At 42.1% G+C, this 22054-nt stretch overlaps 1 protein-coding gene across 1 annotated transcript in view; it reads left to right on the top strand.

Moving 5' to 3' along the window:
* The window catches only part of LVRN (laeverin), a 46659-nt gene that overhangs the window by 2368 nt on the left and 22237 nt on the right, over window positions 1–22054 (top strand). Inside the window, exons 2-5 of the mRNA XM_070938722.1 lie at window positions 12963–13105; window positions 15222–15397; window positions 17709–17835; window positions 20359–20513. Coding sequence (XP_070794823.1) covers window positions 12963–13105; window positions 15222–15397; window positions 17709–17835; window positions 20359–20513 — 601 coding nt within the window. The remainder of the gene's footprint in view (window positions 1–12962; window positions 13106–15221; window positions 15398–17708; window positions 17836–20358; window positions 20514–22054) is intronic.

The raw sequence follows: 22054 nt of genomic DNA, 5'->3' as shown, positions 1-22054 counted from the left end.
AAAAATACAGTATCTCAAAATTTCTAATGGAAAGAGCACATCAAAGGAGTGTTGGAAGAAATCTGGGTTCAGTTCCAAGTGGGGAGAAAGGCACTGGAAACATGGAGGCTGTTTGGAAAGATGGTTTAATGGTGGACAGGACTACATGGTTTGAGATCCTGGGCAATCAAGCACATGGGTAAGAGAGGGAGAGAGATGTATACCATCTCTTGGGCTTTGAACTTGCTTCCTGTTTCTGTGGCAAGAAATGTATCCTGATTGATTGTCAGACTCCCATGGGACCATGCAGGGGTAACTTTGTAGGTTGTCTTGAGTCTCAGGCTTGGTTGAATCTTGCTGGGTGATGTAATGAAAGGGCTTTGGGCAATTCCTATTATGGCTTAATGGCTTTGTCCTGGTTTGGATCTTGAGTGAGGGTTAATCCTATCACCCTGGAGCTGAAGGTCTTTTGTCTTGTAGATAAGATGGCACCAAAATATCTGCTGGGGCTGAGTTTCTGTGTCCCTTAAGATTTCTATTTTTCTTTTACGGGAAATATACTGCCTTTTTAATATTTCCTAGAATATTTCATTCTTCTAGGAGTGGGGTGAGTGCTAACTTTCTACAGAGACATGGATGACTTTCCTATCTTTCTGTAGTTGACTAGGTTGTACCAGTAGGATGAAAGGTGGATGTCTCAGCTCTCTTTTCTGCTATTTGCACCCTGGTGTCCCCACTTTTCTGTCCTAATGTAGCTGCTTAGTGATATCTGCAGCCATTGCCCGTCAATTACATAGATAGATTTGCCTGATGTTTTCCCACATAACCCTGGCATATGAGACAGGTAAGAATTTTACAGGCTCTGCCATCTTTGAAGAATAAACCAAAAAGTAAGAAAAATAAAGTGGATAAAAACGAAATAAATTCAGTAGTGTAAGGCATATGACAAGGCAGTCAGTACCCCTTCTCCTTTAGAAGGACATCATTTTCACAAATGATTTATTTATTTTGTTAGATTTTTATCCTGTCTTCATTACTTTATAAGGAACTCAAGGTGGAAAACATATCTAATATTCCTTCCTCCTCTTAGTTTCCCGACAACAACAACCTAAGAAGTGGTTTGAGCTGAGACAGAGGGACTGGTCACTCAGCCACTTTTTCAAGCGTGAAATGGGACTAGAACTCAGATTCTCCTGCCTGGCTGTCACGGCAGTCAGACATGGGTAATAGACAGGGAGCTGGCCAATCGGACCGAGTCTACTGGACGCTCAAGCTCCGCCTCTTCCTGCTTGGCTCCAGTTTTTCGACTCGGTCTGCCTTGGACAGCCGTGTCTATAGTTTTCTCCAGCTTTCTTCGCATTTATATGATATTTGACTTCGGAACGACTACGACTACGGATTTTGCCTTCTCCCTTATCAGTTGCGGCCGCCATTTACTTTGCTAGCCGCCATTGGGCGGCCTCGCTGGCGCACGCACAGGTTCACCCTGCCGCATCCCCTGGCTTTCCCGCTCTTACCGGCAGACGATTGCAGGCAGCCTTTCCAATTTTAAGATCGCGGCTGCTCCCGGGCCATCCCGCCTTGTTTTTGGCGGTGAACGCTGCGCTCCAAAGCCGAGTGCTTAGCAGCTCTATCTGGCGCTTTGACCACGATCGGCGGTGTGAACAGTCTTCTTAAGCGCAAGTATTGCCTTTATTTCTCTGGCGGCCATTTCATTGCCTGAAGTCGTTCGCGCCTCATTCAAAATGGCGGATGCAATGAATTCGCGCCATTCTCATCGTTCCCATTCCAAGGGGAAACGGGCCCATGGGGATGATCCTGAAGAGGGTCCTTCTAGGGGCAGACCCGCTAAAACAAAGAAAGGGTCTGCCTTCTCTGCTCCTCCTCCTCTCCCTCCTAGCAAGCCTTCCAGGGAGGAAGAAAGAAGACACAAGGCCATAGAAAAGGCCTTTCAAAGGGCCCAGGCTTCTTCCAGTGTAGGCCCTGATCCTCACCCACCAGAACCTATGACCAACAGGCCTGCCTTCACTGGGGAAGCTACACTTCGGCCTACCCCGGCCTTATCTCCGGATAGATCGGTCCACGAGGGGTTTCCCCTCAATGCTGAGGTTGACTCTGTCTTCCCTGTGGCCATTGAGGTCCCTCCTTCTTCCCCTACTGACCAACCTAGCAATCCTGGCCCTTCCATTCCGCAGCCTGATCCGGCCTACCAAGCTTTTTCCAATATTCCTCCTGCCTTAGCCGGATTGATATCTGAAGCCATTCGCCAGGGCATTGCTCAGGGCCTGCAACAGAGAACCCCTTCTGAGGTTCTTCCTACTGCTGATCATAATCTTTCCTTCAGAGATCATTCTCATCAGGAAGTAGAGGAGGCAGTGACTGAGTCAGGTGAAATAGTGGATTCTGCTAGCCATGATTCTCTTTCTGAAGGAGAACTTATTGTGGACCACAACTTGTCTGATGATGAGGGCCTAGAACCGGACCAACCAGCCTTCATAGGCCTTTTCCGTCCTCATATGTTTCGGTCCCTGCTCTTCAAGGCCCAGAATATCACACGCTTGGGGGGTTCCTCTTCCTTGCCTGATAATTCATCAGCCTCAGCATATCCCACCTCAGCTCTTTTCAAGGAACCTTCTGTTCCTAAGGAAGTGGTTCCTGCCCCAAAATTATTTTCTGATGTCGTTCTTCGCCAATGGTCTCTCCCTAGCTCGGGCCCTCTCCCCAACAATCTGGACAAGAAGTTTTATAATATGGCTTCTGATTTCTCTCAGCTCCTCCAGGTCCCCTCCATGGATTCTCCAGTGCTGGCTCTCTCTTCTCCATCCCCCATTGCAGGTCCTCCGGAGGAGTGTCTGCGCCCTGAGGAAAAGAAGGCAGAACGTACCTTGATCAAAGGGCATCAGGCTTCTGCCTGGTCTGTGCAAGCATCGTCGGCTGCTTCGTTTTTTAATCGAGCAACCATCCTCTGGTTATGACAGTTGCAGGCCCGCTTGCCACCTTCTGACCACCGTTCCCATCAGGACTTGAACAAGATTATGGCTGCAGTGGAGTTCTCCGCGGATGCAACCCTGAACGCGGCTCGCTTCTCTGCCAAGGCAATCGGTACCTCCATCACCTCCCGTCGCCTCCTATGGCTCCGCAACTGGCAAGCTGATATCAGAAGTAAGTGGCGATTGGCTTCCTTCCCCTTCTCCGGGGACAAATTGTTCGGTGCTCAGCTTGACCCACTGTTGGTGGAAACGAAGGATCACCACAAAATATTGCCTGCTCTCAACCGCCGGCCTGATTACCATTCTACTTCTTCCTTTCGTTCTACACCGTACCGGAGCACGGAGTCTTACCTACCTCAACGTCCTCAGCGGTCCTTCTCCTCCAGAGGTCCAGCCCCACCGGATCAACAGGTCAGGCCCAATCCCCGGGTGGGGTTCAGGCGGCCCTTTCGAGGGGGAAGGGGCCGTCCCTTCAGGAGGTCCCACTAATGCTGACTCCCCTCAATCTATAGGGGGGCGTTTATCCCTTTTTGTTTCCCAATGGGATTCCTCTGTGTCAGACGCCTGGGTCAGGTCCACCTTTCTCTCGAGTTCCTCTCCATCCCTCCGAAGCTTTTCCTTCCCTGCCCTCCCTCCTGGGATCCTGTCAAGAATGCTCGGATGGACTCTGCCATCCAGCATCTCTTGGATATTGGAGCTATCCAGCCCGTCCCCTCTTCCCAGAGGGGGCAGGGCTTCTATTCCCGTCTCTTCCTTGTCCCCAAGGCTTCGGGCGGATGGAGGGCTATCCTCGATCTAAAATCCTTAAACCGGCACATCGTCTATCGCCGGTTTAAGATGCACTCCCTGCAAACGATCCTCTTGGGCATTCGCCAGGGAGACTATATGACATCAATTGACTTAACTGAAGCTTACCTCCACGTTCCAATTCGGCCTAGTCACCGCAAATTCCTTCGCTTTTGTTACAATGGGCGTCACTTTCAGTATAGTGCCCTACCCTTTGGTTTATCATCGGCCCCCCAGGGTCTTCTCTAAGATAATGGCTGCCCTTATGGCCCATATCTGCTCCACCCTGATTAGAGCCATGTTCTATTTGGATGATATCCTCATCCTTTCTCGGTCATCTGACCAGGCCCTGAGGGACTTGAACCATACGCTCCACTCCTTACAAGAGCACAGATTTTCTGTAAATTGGGCTAAAAGCCAATTAGTCCCTACAACTCGGATCCTGCACCTTGGGGCTGTTCTTGATACCACCACAATGGAGGTTTTCTTATCTCGAGACCGAGTGGAGAGTCTCTCTTCTCTGGCCCGCCGTCTCCGGCATGGACACTATGCGTCTCTCTCTGACCTTTCCACCTTGCTCGGCAAAATGGTATCAACTTACGGGATAGTCCCGTGGTCTCAGCTCCATAGCAGAGACCTCCAATGGCTCCTTCTTCCCTTTCAAAAGTCGGCTTCTTCCACCTCCTCCAGGAAAATTCGACTTCCCTCTGTGGTACTCGAGTCCCTTCGCTGGTGGTCTTCCCCGGCCTTGTCTCGGGGGACCAAGTTCCTGAACCGCAGCATGCCATCATCACAACCGACACGAGCCTCCAAGGTTGGGGAGCCCACCTCAACTCCGTCTCAGCTCAGGGACGCTGGTCCCTACAGGAACAATCCCTCAGCATCAACATCCTCGAGCTACGAGCGGTCTATCTGGCCCTCCTCCACTTCGAGCTTCTCATCACCGGTCGGGATGTCCTGGTCTTAACGGACAACATCTCGACCAAGGCTCACATCAACCGCATGGGGGGAACGCACTCCAAACTTCTCATGGGAGAAACTCGTCGTCTGGGTCTATGGGCCAAGTCCCACCTCCTCTCCCTCCGGGCCGACTTCATAGCGGGGAAGGACAACGTTCGAGCAGATGCCTTCAGTCACGCTCCTCTGGATCCCACGGAATGGAGTCTGCCACCCGATCTCTTCCAATTACTGGCAGAGTGCTTCGGCCTACCTCAGGTGGACCTATTCGCCTCCAGCGACAATCACCAGCTACCCCGCTTTGTTTCTCGGTTCCTGACTCCAGGGGCAGAGGCGGTGGATGCATTCCGCAACCCCTGGCCTCAAGGGTTCCTCCTGTATGCTTTCCCTCCTCTTCCCCTCATTGCCAGAGTGATTCGCAAACTCCTACTGGACAGAGCGGAACTCCTGGCACCCTATTGGCCTCGCAGGCCTTGGTTTGCGGACTTGGTGGAGTTGTCCGTAGCTCCTCCTTGGAGGATCCCAGACAATCTGATCACTCTGCAACAGGGCAACCTCTTCCACCCCGACCCGCAATCCTTCCACTTGACCGCCTGGAGGTTGAGCGGCTCCGTCTGACAGCATCCCAGGTTCCACCTGCAGCCATCCCCATCATCATGGCAGCTCGTCGTCCTTCCACGGTCCGTATTTACGATTCTACCTGGAAGGCCTTCCTCCGCTGGTGCTCCAGGAACAACCTGGATCCTTCATCAGCCTCAGTGGTCCATCTCGTGGGGTTCCTTCAACAGGGCTTCGCCTCTGGCCTTGCCCCCAATACCTTGCGACGCCAGGTCGCCGCCTTATCCTCGGTCCTTCAATTGGGATCTTCTATGCCAATTTCCAAAGATCCCCTTATCCGGAGTTTTTTGAGGGGTGCCACCAATTTGTGCCCTCCAGTGGTTCACAGGTTCCCCACGTGGGACCTCAACAAGGTTCTCACTGCCCTTACCTCGCCTCCCTTTGAACCCCTCCGTGATGTCAACTTGAAATGCCTGTCTTTTAAAGTGTCTTTTTTAGTGGCTATTACCTCAGCTCGTCGCATTTCTGAACTCGCTTCCCTTTCAGTTCAATCTGATCTCTGCATTTTCCACAAGGACAGAGTTGTGCTTCGTTTGGACCCGGCCTTCATACCTAAAATCAATTCCATCTTTCATAGGTCGCAAGAGCTTGTGCTCCCAAATTTTTGCCCTCTCCCACAACATCAACTGGAACGCCGCTGGCACACCCTCGATGTCCGCAGGGCCTTAAAGTTTTACCTCTCTCATACCTTACCTTTTCGGAGATCAGAAGCACTCTTCATTTCATTCCAACCGTCGTCCATGGGATCAAAGGTCTCTTCCGCCATGGTTGGTCGGTGGCTTCGGGCCACTATTTCTACAGCTTATGATGCCCGTTCCTTACCGGTTCCACGCTGGATCACGGCACATTCTACCAGAAGCGCGGCCACTTCTGCGGCTTGGGCTACTCAAGCTCCGTGGGAAGAAATCTGCAAAGCTGCCATTTGGTCCTCGGTGACTCCGTTTATCCGGCATTACTGCCTGGACACCTTCGCTTCTGCTGATGCCGCCTTCGGGAGACGAGTCTTGCAACGGGTCCGACCAGATCCCTCCCTATAGGACATGAAGCTTTGGTATATCCCATGTCTGACTGCCGTGACAGCCAGGCAGGAGAATGGGCGTTGTACTTACCTGATACGCCCCTTCTCTGCACGCTGTCACGGCAGTCAGCCCCACCCTGGTCTATATCCGGGGACATTATGGGGGAAGGAGTTTATCTCATTTCTCTTCTGCTTTTTTCTATAGACACGTCAGTCTGCTGGAGCCCTTCGCCTCAAAACTGGAGCCAAGCAGGAAGAGGCGGAGCTTGAGCGTCCAGTAGACTCGGTCCAATTGGCCAGCTCCCTGTCTATTACCCATGTCTGACTGTCGTGACAGCGTGCAGAGAAGGGGCATATCAGGTAAGTACAACGCCCAGTCTCTTGGTTTCTAGGCCCGCACCTTAACACTACTTTGTTTAAAAAGGAGGAAGGAATGTCAAAATAATTTGTAAGAATTGCATGCAAAAACAGGGCTGGAGGAAACAAACTTGTAAAGCTGCAAACATCGCAGATAACATTTCAGAATAATCTCCCATAGAATGTTACAAAAAGCAAGAGCAGTTGTAGCAAATTACAATCTGGAATGGACCTGGTAGTAGGAAAGGAGGACAGAATGAGCAGTGACACATTGCAAGATGCACCAAACCTGAAGTCAAGATGTTATTTATTTGCACAAGGCGAGCATTCTTTTTATTTGAAAACTTGTTGAAATTAAAATAAACCTGCTTTCTTTTTCTGTAATGCCCTTGACAATCCATGTTATTTTATCTTCTGAGCAAGTGAGACATAAGGTCAACTCCTGTCCTCATTTGGCAGTATGTTTGCTGTCCAAAAACAGTGTGTTTTGAAACATGCTAATAACTAATCCACTCTTTCCTATCCTGGCATTCTCTCTGACTTGTGTGGTTATTCTTTCCTGGAATTGTCATCTGACACATCTGGAAAACACTAGGTTGGACCAGGCTCATCCTTTACTTCCTTGAACAAATAGAAACTGTGAAGTATTATAGGTGGGGCTCATATATTCTGCTACGTACTGGTGCATTGAGCATGATGTGTTGACTAATCTGCAGTTGACCGGATTCCTATGTAGTGCTAATACATAAAATAGAGCTGGATAACTTTTTTTGCAATCAAAAGTAATACAGGTACTCCCTATTTAACAACTTTCCTGTTTGACAACTGTTTGTGATCCTGCTGAAAAAGTTACAGTTGTTGCAGCATCCCTACAGTCATGTGATTGAGCTTTGAATGCTTCACAATTGGCAGGCATTTAGCACCATTGCAGCATCTTGCAGTTACATGATTGCCGTTTGCGACCTTCACAGCTTCTCAGAAGGAAAATCAACGAAGAAGCTGGCAGTAAAATTGCAAGTTATGTTCATCCGATGTTTCACTTAATAACCATGTCACCAAACAACGGACTTGCTGGTCCCAAATGAGGCAGTTTAAGGGAGGACTACCTGCACTAACATTTTTTTCCCCTGAAACTGAGAACCACAATGTAGATCAAATCATACTGCATACAGTATGTGGAAAGGGAGTTGGTGTTTTGAAGGAACTTTTGGGAATTCCTAAGAGAGAGAGAAAAAAGGAAGAGGGAGAGAAAGAAGGAGAAGGAGGGAGGGAGGGAGAGAGAGAGGGAGAGGGAGAGAAAATGAATGAGCCGGTCTACACCACAGTTTGATAATAAAAATAATTTTATTGTCATTGTATGTTATACACAGTATTACCCATACAACGAAATTCACTTAACACCCAAAGACCAACAAACAAAACAATCCCCAAACACACTCCCACCCAGTAGTGGGTTTCAAAATTTTTTACTACCGGTTCTGTGGTGTGGCTTGGTGGGTATGGCAGGGGAAGGATACTGCAAAATCCCCATTTCCTCCTGATCAGCTGGGACTTGGAAGGCAGAGAATAGATGGAGTGGGGCCAGTCAGAATTTTTACTACCGGGTCTCCAAACTACTCAAAATTTTTGCTACTGGTTCTCCAGAAGTGGTCAGAAGTTGCTGAAACCCACCTCTGCCCCCACCCACCACAAATTCCCCACCACCTAAACCACCCAAACATCCACACAACAGACCAAGTAATGCTGTTCAACAGCTCACTGATGGTGGCCCTTTAGTTCATTGTTGAGTGCAATTATAGCTAATTATAGGATAAAAACTATTCAGAAAATATGTGGTCCGAGTTTTAATTATTCAATTTGATGATCAAGATGGTGGGAAATTGTACCTTTACTTTTCAACAGTAAGGGTAGGATGGTGGTGGTGTTTTCGAGGGCTGCAGCTTACCCACTCTTCTCATAAGTCATGATTTACAAATGACACTTTCTGGGTTTATACAATGTTACACTAAAATCAAACACAGCATGGGAGTTTCCTGCGTGGGGACATTAAGCATAATATTTATAGTATAATACTTATATACTTAAAGCTGCTCTGAAAAGAACTTAACCATGTAAAACATAATCACCATGGTGTGTGGCATGTAAAACATGATTTATAGTTCACCAACCTGTCTTTCCTACTGTAATTTAATCAGTGAAACTGCCATGCATTACTATGCAAAGCTTCAGAACTCCAGATGAATACAAGTAACTTTCTCTCTATGAAATTTTCAGGCAGCCCATTAAGGTACATTTAAAACTGGGTAAGTTTTAACTATAACACGAACCATAAGGCATATGGAATATATTGTAATGGAAAAATAATGACTTGAAGCTACAAATTCCCTCCCCCTCACCCCTGGCTCTCCCACTTGCACAGATAAAATAAGATCAGCTTGAGTGCTGCAAGAACAGTGAAGTTTCTGCTGCCCCCAAAGCCCTTTTAATGCTGTTGCAGCAGAAACCCTGAGGAAGCCCTAATCTCTTCACATACAGATTGGTGTGGGTGTGAGTGGGGGGGGAAGCCTCAAGGAGGAAACTTTGCTAATAAATTGAGAAACCACAGGCATTCCATCCTAATCCAGCACTTGAGTTGCCTGCTTATCTTCATGTTCCATCCTCCTCTTTAACAATGGAACCCTCAGCTGGTCTGTTGCAAAGGTGTGGCTTTGGTTTTACAATAGCAAAATAACTTTTTTTTTTTATTTCGACACGCTTCCCTAAATCTTGTTCATGAATTAGGTCTCTTAGATTTCCCACCTCTCAGCCCCAAAGAATCTTTTTTATTGGTTGGTGTGTGTGTGTGTGTGTGTGTCCTGTTTCTTGGAAAGCATAAAGAGTTGCAATTGGTGTACTCCTTTCTTTGGCAAATTTCCATGACATCTTTATCCATAAAGCTGTTTCTGTGTGAATATATATTTGTGTGTGTGTGTGTGAGCGTGTGTGTATGTAATTTATGACTAAAGAGAAAGTAAAAATAAGAATGAAAAATGGGGGCATATTTAAAAGACACTGCATGTATTTTTTAAAAAAACCTTTGTTGTTGATTACATTTTCCCATTTTTGTATTGGAATTAAGACTGAAAAGCGAGGGTTTTGACCTAAACAAAACAAGTAGGTATATTTAGCCTGAGTCCATATGCTTTAAAACACCTCCGCTTTCCATTCACCTAAAGGGAAGTAGCATTTCTGAAACCAAGAAGGACTCTTCATTTCTTTAGAAGAATTTTTAATTAAGCTAAGGGTTAATAAATATGCTTTGAGAAATAGCATTCATAATGCCAAATACAATGGCATGTGCATTGTATGATACAGTGTTTCAGCAGCCTGGATGGTAACTCCCCTGGGACTTTATTTCTATAATGTTTCATGCCATCTGCCGTTTGAGTCTTCAAAATAATGGAGCATGAAACTTTTGTATGAACATGTTCATTTCTTTTGGTGGTAAATTAGACTTGAAGTGGCAAGTCGGGGGAGACAGGTGCATTCCCATCTCCAACTTGAGACAGAACAGGCTGAAGCTGAAGTGTGCCAAGTTAGATGCACTGTTTGTCCACCAATGTTCTCCATCAATTCCGATGAGATTTCCTACCTCTAGATAGGCAGGACGGGAAGCAGGAAAGCACCATCCCTGAAGGAATAGGGTTATGATTTGAGGGTCCTTGTGGATCCATGGTTTCTGATACAACAGGTAAAAGCCTATATAAAAGGGCCTTTGGTTGGTATAATATTTAAACTTTACCTGGTTCCCATCATTGAAATATATTGTACCTATACTATTGCCCTGTGTTTATAGTTATTTATAGTTTTGACCACTAAACTATACTTACATGACTACCTGCTCCATCCAGAATTACTGCAACCTCTGGATCATATATGAAAAAATATTTCTAGTGGCCACTATTCATCAATCAATGCAATCCCTGAGGAAGATACAGATAATGGAGCTGATCCAAAGAAATTTTAACCTGCTCAGGGCAATGTTGTTTTATTTATTTTTTCTTATTTCACTGTTATAAAGTTTTGTTTTATGTTCTTAAGTTTATCATGGCTCTTTTAAATTTTCTACTTTGTAAGCCTCTGAGAGAGGCGTTATTTGTAGCAGTGAACAAATGCATTCCATAATTATTAGAATAATTTAATATTCCTTTCTTTTATACTTCAAAAGATGTTAAGTATGTGTGTATTTTATTTTGGGGGATTGTAGGAAAAGAGCTATATTAGTCTATTATGGCAAAAATTTGGAATTCCAGTAGCATCATTTCTGACATGCTTTCTATTAAAAAGGCATAAGCTGTCATGACCTGCTGTTCACTTCATCAGATGCACAGAATAGCTAGATTAGGATTCATTTGAGGTGAAGTGGGGAATTGGGGGAACAGAAGACAAAATAGGTTGGTTATGCAGATGCAGGGTACATGCGAGACAGATTACAAATACCTTATCAATTAATAATTGTGTAAAAAATATCCATTGTGTTTGTTGAGACCTTCTGAGATATCCTGAACTCCCATATCTTTTGAATTTCTTTCCTAACAATATTGTTAAAGCCTTTGAGATCTGCTATGGAGTATCCTGGAAGGTTGAAATACTCCAATTTTGCTTTGCCCTTGCTTTGAGTCTTGAGTTGTGTTCATTAGATCTTTTCTGCAAAATCTGGTCTATTTGTCTTATGTTGAATCCAGAGGAGCATTGCTGGCAGATGATAGCATGTATCACGTTGGAGGAAGAACATGTGAAGGCACCTCTAACCTTGTGTATATGGTTGCTGGGGCTGTGATTATGCTGTTGGTGTAGATGTAGGGGCAAAGTAGATATCTGGGTTTCTTGCAGTCTTTGGTTCCCAACTTGGCATCATTCTCCTGTTCCTTGTTGCTTCTGAGGATCTGCTTCAAGCATAGTCCTGCCACCCATTGCATAAAAAAGCTTTCAGTATTGCCTGGAGCTTTATCATCCATGTGAATGCCTTGAGTTGTGATAGGTGATAATCAGTGGTATTTTGCTGCTCTGTTTCTATGATCTGCTTTTTAATATTTATTATTATTATTATATTATATTTCTATACCGCCTTTCTCCCGTAGGACTCAAGGCCGTGTACAGTCAAGAAAAATATAGACACACAAACATCATAAAATTGCTAATTAAAATTATTACTTAGTTTGGTCAATTAAATAAAACCCAGAATTAGATAACATTTAAAAAATCATCATTCACATGTTTGTATGTTTAGCCCTGCCTGTTGGAACATCAGGGTCTTGAGGGCACGGCGGAAAGCACGGAGATCAGGGATATTCCGTATCTCCGGGGGCAGTTCATTCCAAAGGGTTGGAGCCCCCACAGAGAAGGCCCTCCCCCTGGGAGTCGCCAGTCGACTTAATTTGACTGACGGTACCCTGAGTAGTCCCTCCCTGTGAGAACGAACTGGTCGGTGGGAGGCTATTGGTGGCAAAAGACGGTCTCGTAGGTACCCAGGTCCTAAGCCATGGAGCGCTTTAAAGGTGATAACTAACACCTTGAATCGCACCCGGAAGACCACCGGGAGCCAGTGCAGCTCGCATAGGAGAGGTGTTACATGGGTGTAACAAGCTGCGTCCATAATCACCCGTGCGGCTACGTTCTGGACCAGTTGGAGCCTCCAACTATCAAATATCAAGGTTATAAATATCAAGGTTGACTCAACCTTCCATCCTTCCAAGATCGGTAAAAAGGGGACAATATGCTGACTCTGTAAAAACCATTTAGAGAGGGCTGTAAAGCACTATGAATTAGTATATAAGTCTAAGTGCTATTGCTATCTCCTCCCTGGGAATAATCTGGCATGACTGTTTTGTCTATTGAACTTGATGGAGGGTGACTCAGTCTATTGAATGCCTGATTTAATTTTATCATTGATTATCTGGGTTAAGTGAGTCAGAACAAATGTAGTTGTAGTGTAAAGACTGATTATAGATAGTAAATTAGGAGATTTGTGCTGAACGGAAGATAGACGCAAGAAGGTATGGATGGCAATCTGGAAGTTTCTTGCATATTGGGATGTTAATGTCCCATGTATCATTTTATGATGACATCAAGGATTTAAGGGTATGTGTGAATAACTTCACTGGCTATTGGGTTGGATTAGAGGAGCACCACCTTGAAGGTATCTATGCAAATATCTGGTTTTGCTTGCATGACTGTTTTAAAATGATTCAACTGATTTCTATTTGTATTCTAATTAGGTGGATGATTGTTTCACAGCTACAACCAACAGCTGCAAGACATGTTTACCCATGTTTTGATGAACCTGCAATGAAAGCTACTTTTAATATCAGCATTGTTCACCATCCCAGCTATGTTGCACTTTCCAATATGCTAGCTTTAGGTAAGTAAAGATTTAATATAAATAAAGTTTTATTTGAAGCTGAGCACAGCTCATGCTGGTTTCATGAACATACAATTTTGTAGCTTTCTTAGTAGCAATAGGGAAGTGTTAACACCGTACAGTAATTCTTCTGTAATGTTTTTTCCACTTCCAAGTTTGGACTATAGTTATGGAAAATCCTGATCATGTCCCGTCCAAGTACTAATCAAGCCCATCCCTGTTTAGCTTCTGAAGCCGAACTAGATGGCAATATTATGTTACCCAGGTTGTAGCAACAATAGTACCATCTATCCCCATAGTAGAACAATACAATTAAATTAGGCCCTTGGTCAGCTCCATTTCCATTTGTGGTCCTCAGGCCCACTGTCAAAGTCACATTTTTATGGCCTTTCAAAAAAAAAGGAGCAGGATAGGGACCAACCATACCTCAGTGAATAATGTCTATGGAGATTCTCAGTAATCCAGATCATGGTTATCCCAAATGTGCTTTCTAAAAAGGCAGTAAGATGCTCTGGTTATGTAAATTCTGAATGCCAGCACATTGAAAACTGAACTATTTGCTCAGCTTTGATTTTTTTTTCTCTTTATTTTCATTTGTTTTGCTTGCGCAGTGATTCACAGCAATCACATCTGGAACAAATTCTAGTTCAGCTACAAATGAGTTCAGCTACAAATACCAAAGAAACTGTGTGGCTTGATAATCAAGTAGCACCAGATTAGAAAATTAAATATCCTTCCAACTTGATGTTGCTTATAACAAGTGTTTCCTGATGCTATACTAGAAATATAAATCGATAAGTGCAATAATATTCATTCGCTTTTGGTGGAAAATAGAAGCTAGATTTACACACTATCTACAACACAGGAAGCACTTTCATATATGATTCTGAATTCACTCGCATCTTTTGCAGATGCTTCAAATTGGCTGTGTATTTCAGAAAACTTTGAGGTTTTTTCCCCCTTAAGAAGATGAAGGTTGCTTTCATGAGAGATGGAGATAAGGGAGTCTGCTTTCATATTCTCACCACATCAGTGGTGAAATTCAAAATTTTTAATTACCGGTTCTGTGGGGGTGGCTTGGTGGGCGTGGTGTGGCTTGGTGGGCATGGCAGGGGAAGGATACTGCAAAATCTCCATTCCCTCCCCACTCCAGGGGAAGGATACTGCAAAATCCCCATTCCCTCCCCACTCTGGGGCCAGCCAGAGGCGGTATTTGCCGGTTTTCTGAACTACTCAAAATTTCTGCTACTGGTTCTCCAGAACCTGTCTGAAACTGCTGAATTTCATCTCTGCACCATATCTACCTTGAGGTTGGCCATGATGAGAAGAGTGATTGATTCAGAATCACCTAGTAAAGTTCCATGGCTGACGGCGGATTGGAATGTTACTATCTATGTAACCTTTATATCACAGTGGCTGTCTTGGAGAAATGTGTTTATGAAGGAGGTTATGAATTTCATTGCAGAGTTTGAAGAGACTATGAATTATCCTAAGGAGTGGATTTCAATTTTAAATCTTTTCTGCTCTGAAAAAAAAAAGAGTATTGGTGTATTATTGGTAGAAGCAAATATATTGCACCTATCTTTCCCATCAGTATGCAGTATGATAGAAGCAAGCCACTTTCTTTGTAGCTGCATTACTGGACTTTTGAAATTTTAACGTATTTTAGGCATAGCCCATTACCTTTGACTGACTTTATTTTAAAAATATGATGTTTTACCTCATCTTGATAACTTGATATCTTGATAATACCTTGATAACTATAATTTTGGGATTGTTGGAAGTGGAGACCTGACATGGGCTATGGATTCCTCAATTCTGCAATGCAATATGAAGTATATGGAAAATAATAAACGACACCATTTATTTTTGAAATACAGTATTTTATGTATGTAGCTAACATAAGAATCACTTTGGCGTAGAGATTAAAGCATCAGGTTAGAAACTAAAAGACAAATTCTAGATGTACAATCTGAAAAAACCTTGCAAAATAGTTGGGGACTTATGCAGGCAGGCAGTCACCAGAAGCCAAAAAGTGACTGGAAGGTACCAAAAAAAAAAATAATAAAAAAAAATAGCTAACATATATTTGGGTTGCTTCTTTATTTTTAAATAGATGTATCTGAGTATAAAGATGTGAACGACAGTGCACTGACTGCTTTGATGAATGAAACTACACCAATTAACTGGACTATCACAACATTTGAAAAAACCCTGAAAATGTCTACGTATATCACTGCTTTTGTGGTCTGTAATTTTGATTATGTCACCACAACTGAAAGAGGCAATCAGGTAAATAAAGCTCTTGAGATTACATTATACTATCAGTATGTATTTGCATTTGTGTTTAAGTTTTGTGTTACAGCAGATATTCTTAAATTTAATTGATTCAATAATACACACATACATACATACATACATACATACATACATACATACATACATACAGTATATAGATCAATGAAAAGACACAATGCAACTGTGTGCACAAAAGTATTCCTGAGATTTCCCCTTTATACAAAACATTATAATAAATAAATAGGCAGATAACATGTTGTAAAGCAAAGCACCAGCCTCTAAAACGGGTGGGCAACTATGGCAACTTCATGACCTGTGGACTTCAACTCCCAGAATTCCTGAACCAGCCAGAAGTCCACAGATCATAAAATTGCCATAGTTGCCCATCCCTGCTCTAAGTTCATCTTTATTTGCAGCAATTACAAAAGTCTCACTTGCGTGATAGAATTCTGAATAGTTTACCTGTGATAAACATGTTTGCATGTTTGCTTTGGGCTCAGATTAAGACCAGATGATGCCCTAACCCTGGCTCACAAATGTTGCCCCACTCTCAAGCCAAGAGATGGAAACAAATGTATTATCAGACAACACCTTCAAAACAAATGTTTAAACTTTTTTTTACTCCCTGTGTGAAAAAAATATTTTATAACAATGCAGATTAAAGTTGAACACAGCAAATAAGGACGATTACCGGTACATTTTTTTTTACTCAACTTGAGTGTGACAGTGAAAGAGTTAATAGTATCATAGACAGAGGAAAAACTGTAATGCCTTCCCTTCCCTTGGTGCTCTGAACAAGTGCTTATTTTTCATAATGATTAATTCAGGGTTGTCTTGCCAGTTTAAATATGATTGGATGCAAACTTGATTTTTACCCATGCTTAAGCTGGAATCATACTTTGTGTTAAACTAACATTTAGTTTGATACAATTGCCCTATCTCCAGGATCATATTTTTACAGTTTTATAAATATCATAAGGGTGAAGCCATACAAATCTCTGGGGAGGATATTGTTCTGGAGATCTGGCACTTCAAGAGAAAAAGCACACTTCTTGTGTCCTGTAAGATGGCTCAGTTTAATCAGTGGGACTTGAAGTTTACCTATCCCACTTGATTGTACCACATGGGAAAAACAGTTGATGTAAACAGTCCTTCAGGCCTTACACCATGACGAACTGTTATTGTATCTCAACCCTTTGTAAAAGGTCTTTATGGTTCAGAGAGTTGGCTGAACCCACCTTCTTATAGTTCATTCAGTAAATAGAATTACTTATGCCTTAGTCACAATTCAGTTGGGCTACTGCAATTTGCTGAACTTGAGATTGTGCTTGAAAAATCTGCTGGAAGCTGCAGTTGGTTCAAATGGAACCAACTGTTTCAAATTAGAAACGTTTCTTGATTTCACTGAATGAGGCCATCATCACATTGGTCGTCATTTGGTTTCCAGTGCAATTCAAGCAGCATCAGAGCTTATCTTAAAAGCCCTACATTGTTTGAGACCTATATACTTGCAAGACTGCTGTCTCGTAGGGGTTTCTTTCTATGCAATAAAGTCTAGTGGAAAGAACACTTTCTGAACCCCATTCATGTGGGGTTGCCATCACCAAGGACCATGAGGTCATACCTTTTCTATTGCTGTCCTCTTTTTTGGAAAAGTGAAGGTAAGCTCCAACCTAATTAGCATTCAGGGAAACCACTAAGGCCTGATTGTTCCAGAAAGCTTTGGCGTTTGATAGTGTAGTAAGTCTTTTCTGTGTAGAAGGCAATAATAGTTGTTACTGATTTGGGGATATTTTTTTTTAAAAAATGTCCTTGTTATTCTTTTTGTATTACTTGTGAGCCACTCAGAACTTTTTTGCAATTGAGCAACATAAAATCACAGTAAACATAGTCAGTCATGTGTTGTTCTAAGCTAAAATGTGAGTATCCTAATTTTAAATTAAATACTGCACAAGTCAGCCATTGTGGTTTGCAAACCTTAATATATAGCTTACTATGTTATGTGAAACCAATCAACGGTTGTCGTTATTCATTTACATTTATATATTATCAAATTTGCATGCTTTCTGACTCCCAACAACTCTGGGTACCTCACAATAGTTAAGAAAAGTGCAATGCTAACCAAATAACAATAATAGGAGGATAAAAATGCTAAATCCAGTCTAAACATATGGCTGACTGTATGACAAAACTAAAAGGTATTAGAAGGTATGTGTACAGTATAAAACAGACATATACTAAGGGAAAAGATAAGCTAATTATGGGCTTGATTCTTACTATCTGAAATAATACTTCTTTCTAATAGATACGTATTTGGGCTCGGAAGGGTGCAGTTAAAAAAGGATTTGCTAATTATGCTCTAAATATCATAGGGCCGGTGTTTTCATATCTGGAAGACTTACTAAACATCAGTTATCCTCTTTCAAAAACAGGTATGCTAGCATGTTAACTTTTAAAAATGTTTAAAAAACTATTGTGACTTGCAAACATAGTAGCTTCAAAAATACTGTTGTATCTTATTTCTGGCCTTAATTTAGTAATTTGTAATGTAACTATGAAAAAGCCTGCATTACTATTGTTCAGAAAGTCATTGGTTCTTTGACATACCACATTTTATTATATTGTATTTGGAATATTTATTACCTTGCTTCTCTGTTTAAAAATGGTTAGAATGACTTACAATAGATCATACAAAGGTTTTTCAGACAGACAGTACACAATTGCCTATGGAGGGATCCCCAACCTGTGGTCTGTGGCTCAGTTCCAGGCCACAGCTTGTTGAAAATTGGGCTGTGGAGGTGGTGGGCTAGTCGCACACGTTAAGCTGCATTTGTGAAAGTGGTGTATGCACAAAACCATCCCCTCTCCCTTCCCTGCCTCTACCAGTCCACCAAACCAGAAAAGTTGGAAGTTGCTGGCCTATAGAGTATCACCACATTTGTGGGAGTTTGATATTTCTGGATTACCAGAATGTTTAAAAAATGGCCAGATAGGGCAGCAACTACAGTTCTGCTCATCAAGAAAGGCTCTGTTGAAAGATGGGGGTGAAATACCAGGCCTTCCTATAATAGTCTCCATTTTATGGAGTACTGCACTCTTATCCAGGGGTTCCCAATCTTGGCAATTTTAAGATGCATGGACTTTTAACTCCCAGAATTTCCCAGCCAGCCTCCATGGAGCTCCCATCTTGTTACAATTACTGTTGCATTTCAATGTCTTTTAGTTCCAGCCGACTGAATGTGAATAACTTTCATTTGGGGATTTTTAAAATACTGCTCTGGATTTAGCTGTTTATTATTAAGGAAATATTTTGTTTTGTTTTTGTTTGATGTTGTAAGCTGCCCAGAATCCTTTGGGGTTGGGTTATAATTACTAGAAAACAAACAGACAAACAAACAAACTGCCCAGTTTTCTGGGATTCATGTTGTCAATATCTTTAGGGGACTATGGAAACTCATGATAATATGTATCAAATTATTACATGAAGCTTCTTGTAGATGCTAAATATTATTTATAATGTCAGCCCTTCGAGATAGGCTGTCAAGAAAAATACACAACAGGATTCCAGGAATCTAGTAAGGTAGAATAATAGAAGTTTGGAAGCCTCCCCAAGTTTGTCCCATCTTATACAAAACAAAATCAAGGCATTATTTTTAGTGTCTTTCTCATGCTTTCCCCTTTCTCAGAGCTGTAAATTTTTTTGAAAGTTTTCTTAATGGCTTGCTAATTAGCATTTAGCAACAGCAATAGCACTTAGACTTATATATTGCTCCATGGTGCTTTAAAGCACTCTCTGAGCAGTTTAAAATGTCAGCATATTGCCCCCAACAATTTGACTCCTTGTTTTACTGACCTTGGAAGGATGGAAAGCTGAGTCAACCTTGAGCCGGTCAGGATCAAACTCCTGCAATGGGCAGAGTTAGCCTGCATTCTTACTACTGCACCACCACAGCTCTTCTCCTTTCCTATCCAAAAGGTCAGCTCTGTATTTCTTCCCATAGATTTACTGCCTGGATTTGTACAGAAAGATTCTGAATTTGGAATTCCCTGTGTTCATTCAACAGAGGTCATTTTAGGTTGTTATAAATGAATAACGCCCTATTATCAGATATAGAGTACATACTTCGTGTGTATAAGTTTCAATCCCAGATTGAATCTTTGGCATCCCTAAAAAGGCTTGGGGAGGTTTTGGGTTGAAACACTGTTGAGAGAATCAGTAATTTCAGACTCTTGTGTGAATGCATGTAAGACATTCTTCTAAGTTCCTGTGTAATTATTAATGTGAGTGACTATGTGTGGACCTAGCATTGTGGTTTATAAATCTTGCTTTGTGGTTTATCACTATGTGTGATGAGCCCTCTAGACATTGTTGAACAATTCACTCATACTCACTTAGCATAATATGTGAATCTTGCCAGAGAAAATAAAATAAACATATTTGAAATAGAAATTGGCTAAATTACATGAAAGTAGCATTTGTAGATTTAAGTGAATGATACTATTAATCTTGAGTATCTTGTGGTATGTAAAGAGGATTTACAGTATGTAATATTTTAAGTGTCAGCATGTCAAGATGCATTTATCCTAGTGCTGACATAAGAAGGAGAACGCAAGTGTCTGCAACGGGATGGTTGCCTTTCACCTACTTATTTTAGCTGCCCTAGGAGATGGATGGGAGGGGGGAAATTCTTTGAACTGGAGCAGTAGATTAGGGGTGAATGATTGGGAAGATGGCCAATGAATGCAGAGGAGTGGGGGAAGGAAGAGGAGGGATTTTAGGTCAGCACGTCAGTGCTGGCTGCATGAAGTCAGTGTAAAAGTTGCTGTGCTAAATAAAATGGAAGTTTGTTTCAAAAAAGACTTTGTTTGAGACGCAATTTATTTGAAGACGGCCTGAAAACCTGACATTAAGAATTAAAATGTTAAAGTGATTCTTTTTATTCAAATTCTATTAGATTTTGTTGCAGTACCTCTTATGAATCACGGTGCAATGGAAAACTGGGGACTAATGATTTTCCATGAAACGTCCTTATTGAATGATCCAGAGGATAAATATGTAGTAAATAAAATTCAGATTTGCCGAATTGTTGCTCATGAGGTAGCACACCAGGTATGCAGTAAAATATCCTGTACAGTATTTCCATTGATCCTTACAATCCAAATGTTACAGTGGGTGGGTTGCTACTGGTTCGCCCCGGTTTGGGCGATCCAGTAGCAGCGGTGGGAGGCTCCGCCCACCTGCCCGAACGCAATCAAATACGATCTGTGCATGCGCAGAAGTGGTGCGTGCACGAACCAGTAGCAAAGGTAAGCGAAACCCACCCCTGAAATGTTACTTCCTAATTACAGACAGGCCTTGATTTACAACTATTCATTTAGTGATTGTTTGAAGTTACAACAGCTGTTTCAATTACAACTGAAAAAAGTGACTTATGACCTTTTTCCCCCCCACATTTTTTCCCCACATTTATCATTGTTGCAGCATCCCCATGCTCACATGATCAAAACTTGGGTGCTTGGCAACTGGCATGTATTTATGACAATTATACTGGCCTGGGGTCATGTGATCACCATATGTAACATTCCCAGAGGGCTTCTGACAAGCAAAGTCAGTGGGGGAAGCTTAACGACCAACTGATACATGTAACTGTTAAATGATTTGCTTAACAACTGTAGGGGGAAAAATCGTAAAATGAAGCGCAACTCATTTAACTGCTGTGTTCCTTAGCAACAGAAATTTTGGGCTCAACTGATCTGGAGAGTAACAAATTGGGAATGTTGATCAAGCACTGTAAACTAGTGTTTCTCAGCTTCAGCAATTTTTCGATGTTTGGACGCCCAGATTTTCTAGTATGCTGGGGAATCCTGGGAGTTGAAGTCCACACGTCTTAAAAGCTGCTCACATTAAGAAACACATATTAATCAGGAAAAAAAACATTATGCTGGAAGGAGAGAAGGATTCTACAAGAATGAAAGAAGCAGTTTCAAAGCTAGTTTTAAAAATATTTGCTTGTAGTAACAGCCTCATAATAAATAGCATTACGTATTATGTATCCTAACATACAACTAAGGTTCAAAGTACGTATATTAAATGAGAGGCCAAAACAGAAAGAAATATAATATTAACAGTCAAAATAATAATATAAAACTAAAATAAAAGCAATAAAAATATCTGGTTGTCAATAAATAATTGAAAAACACATCCACAGGATTATTATTGCATAGAATTAATGAAACTACTAATAATGTATTGTTTTGATACAGATACACCAAATGAAATAGTCTGGTATTTTCAGTGAGATAATTTTGACATTCTTTACTGTACCCTGGAAAAGGATCATTGATATCTGGTAGATTACAATAAATCAAAAAACATTTTGCTCTCTGTGAAGCACAGACAGTATAGCACGTAGGCAACAATCATTGGAAAAGTGGAAGGACTGTTTACATTAAGAGAGGGAGTCTTTGTTTCTTTTGTGACTTCTTCATCCCAATTCATTAAGAAGCTGTAGCAAGTACAGGCTACTAAAACGGATCTGATTTTTTAAAAACTATATAATTGCAAGAATGAATGATATATGAAATAGATCAGGACTGTTTTTGCAGGACCAAAAGAATAAAACATTACCATATGGAAATTAAGTCTTAAAT

Source organism: Pituophis catenifer, unplaced genomic scaffold (genome assembly GCF_029215685.1).
Source record: "Pituophis catenifer annectens isolate HBS135680 unplaced genomic scaffold, rPitCat1.0.hap2 SCAF_2, whole genome shotgun sequence".
Taxonomy (NCBI): Eukaryota; Metazoa; Chordata; class Lepidosauria; order Squamata; family Colubridae; genus Pituophis; species Pituophis catenifer.
This window is presented reverse-complemented; position numbering and strand designations above follow the sequence as displayed.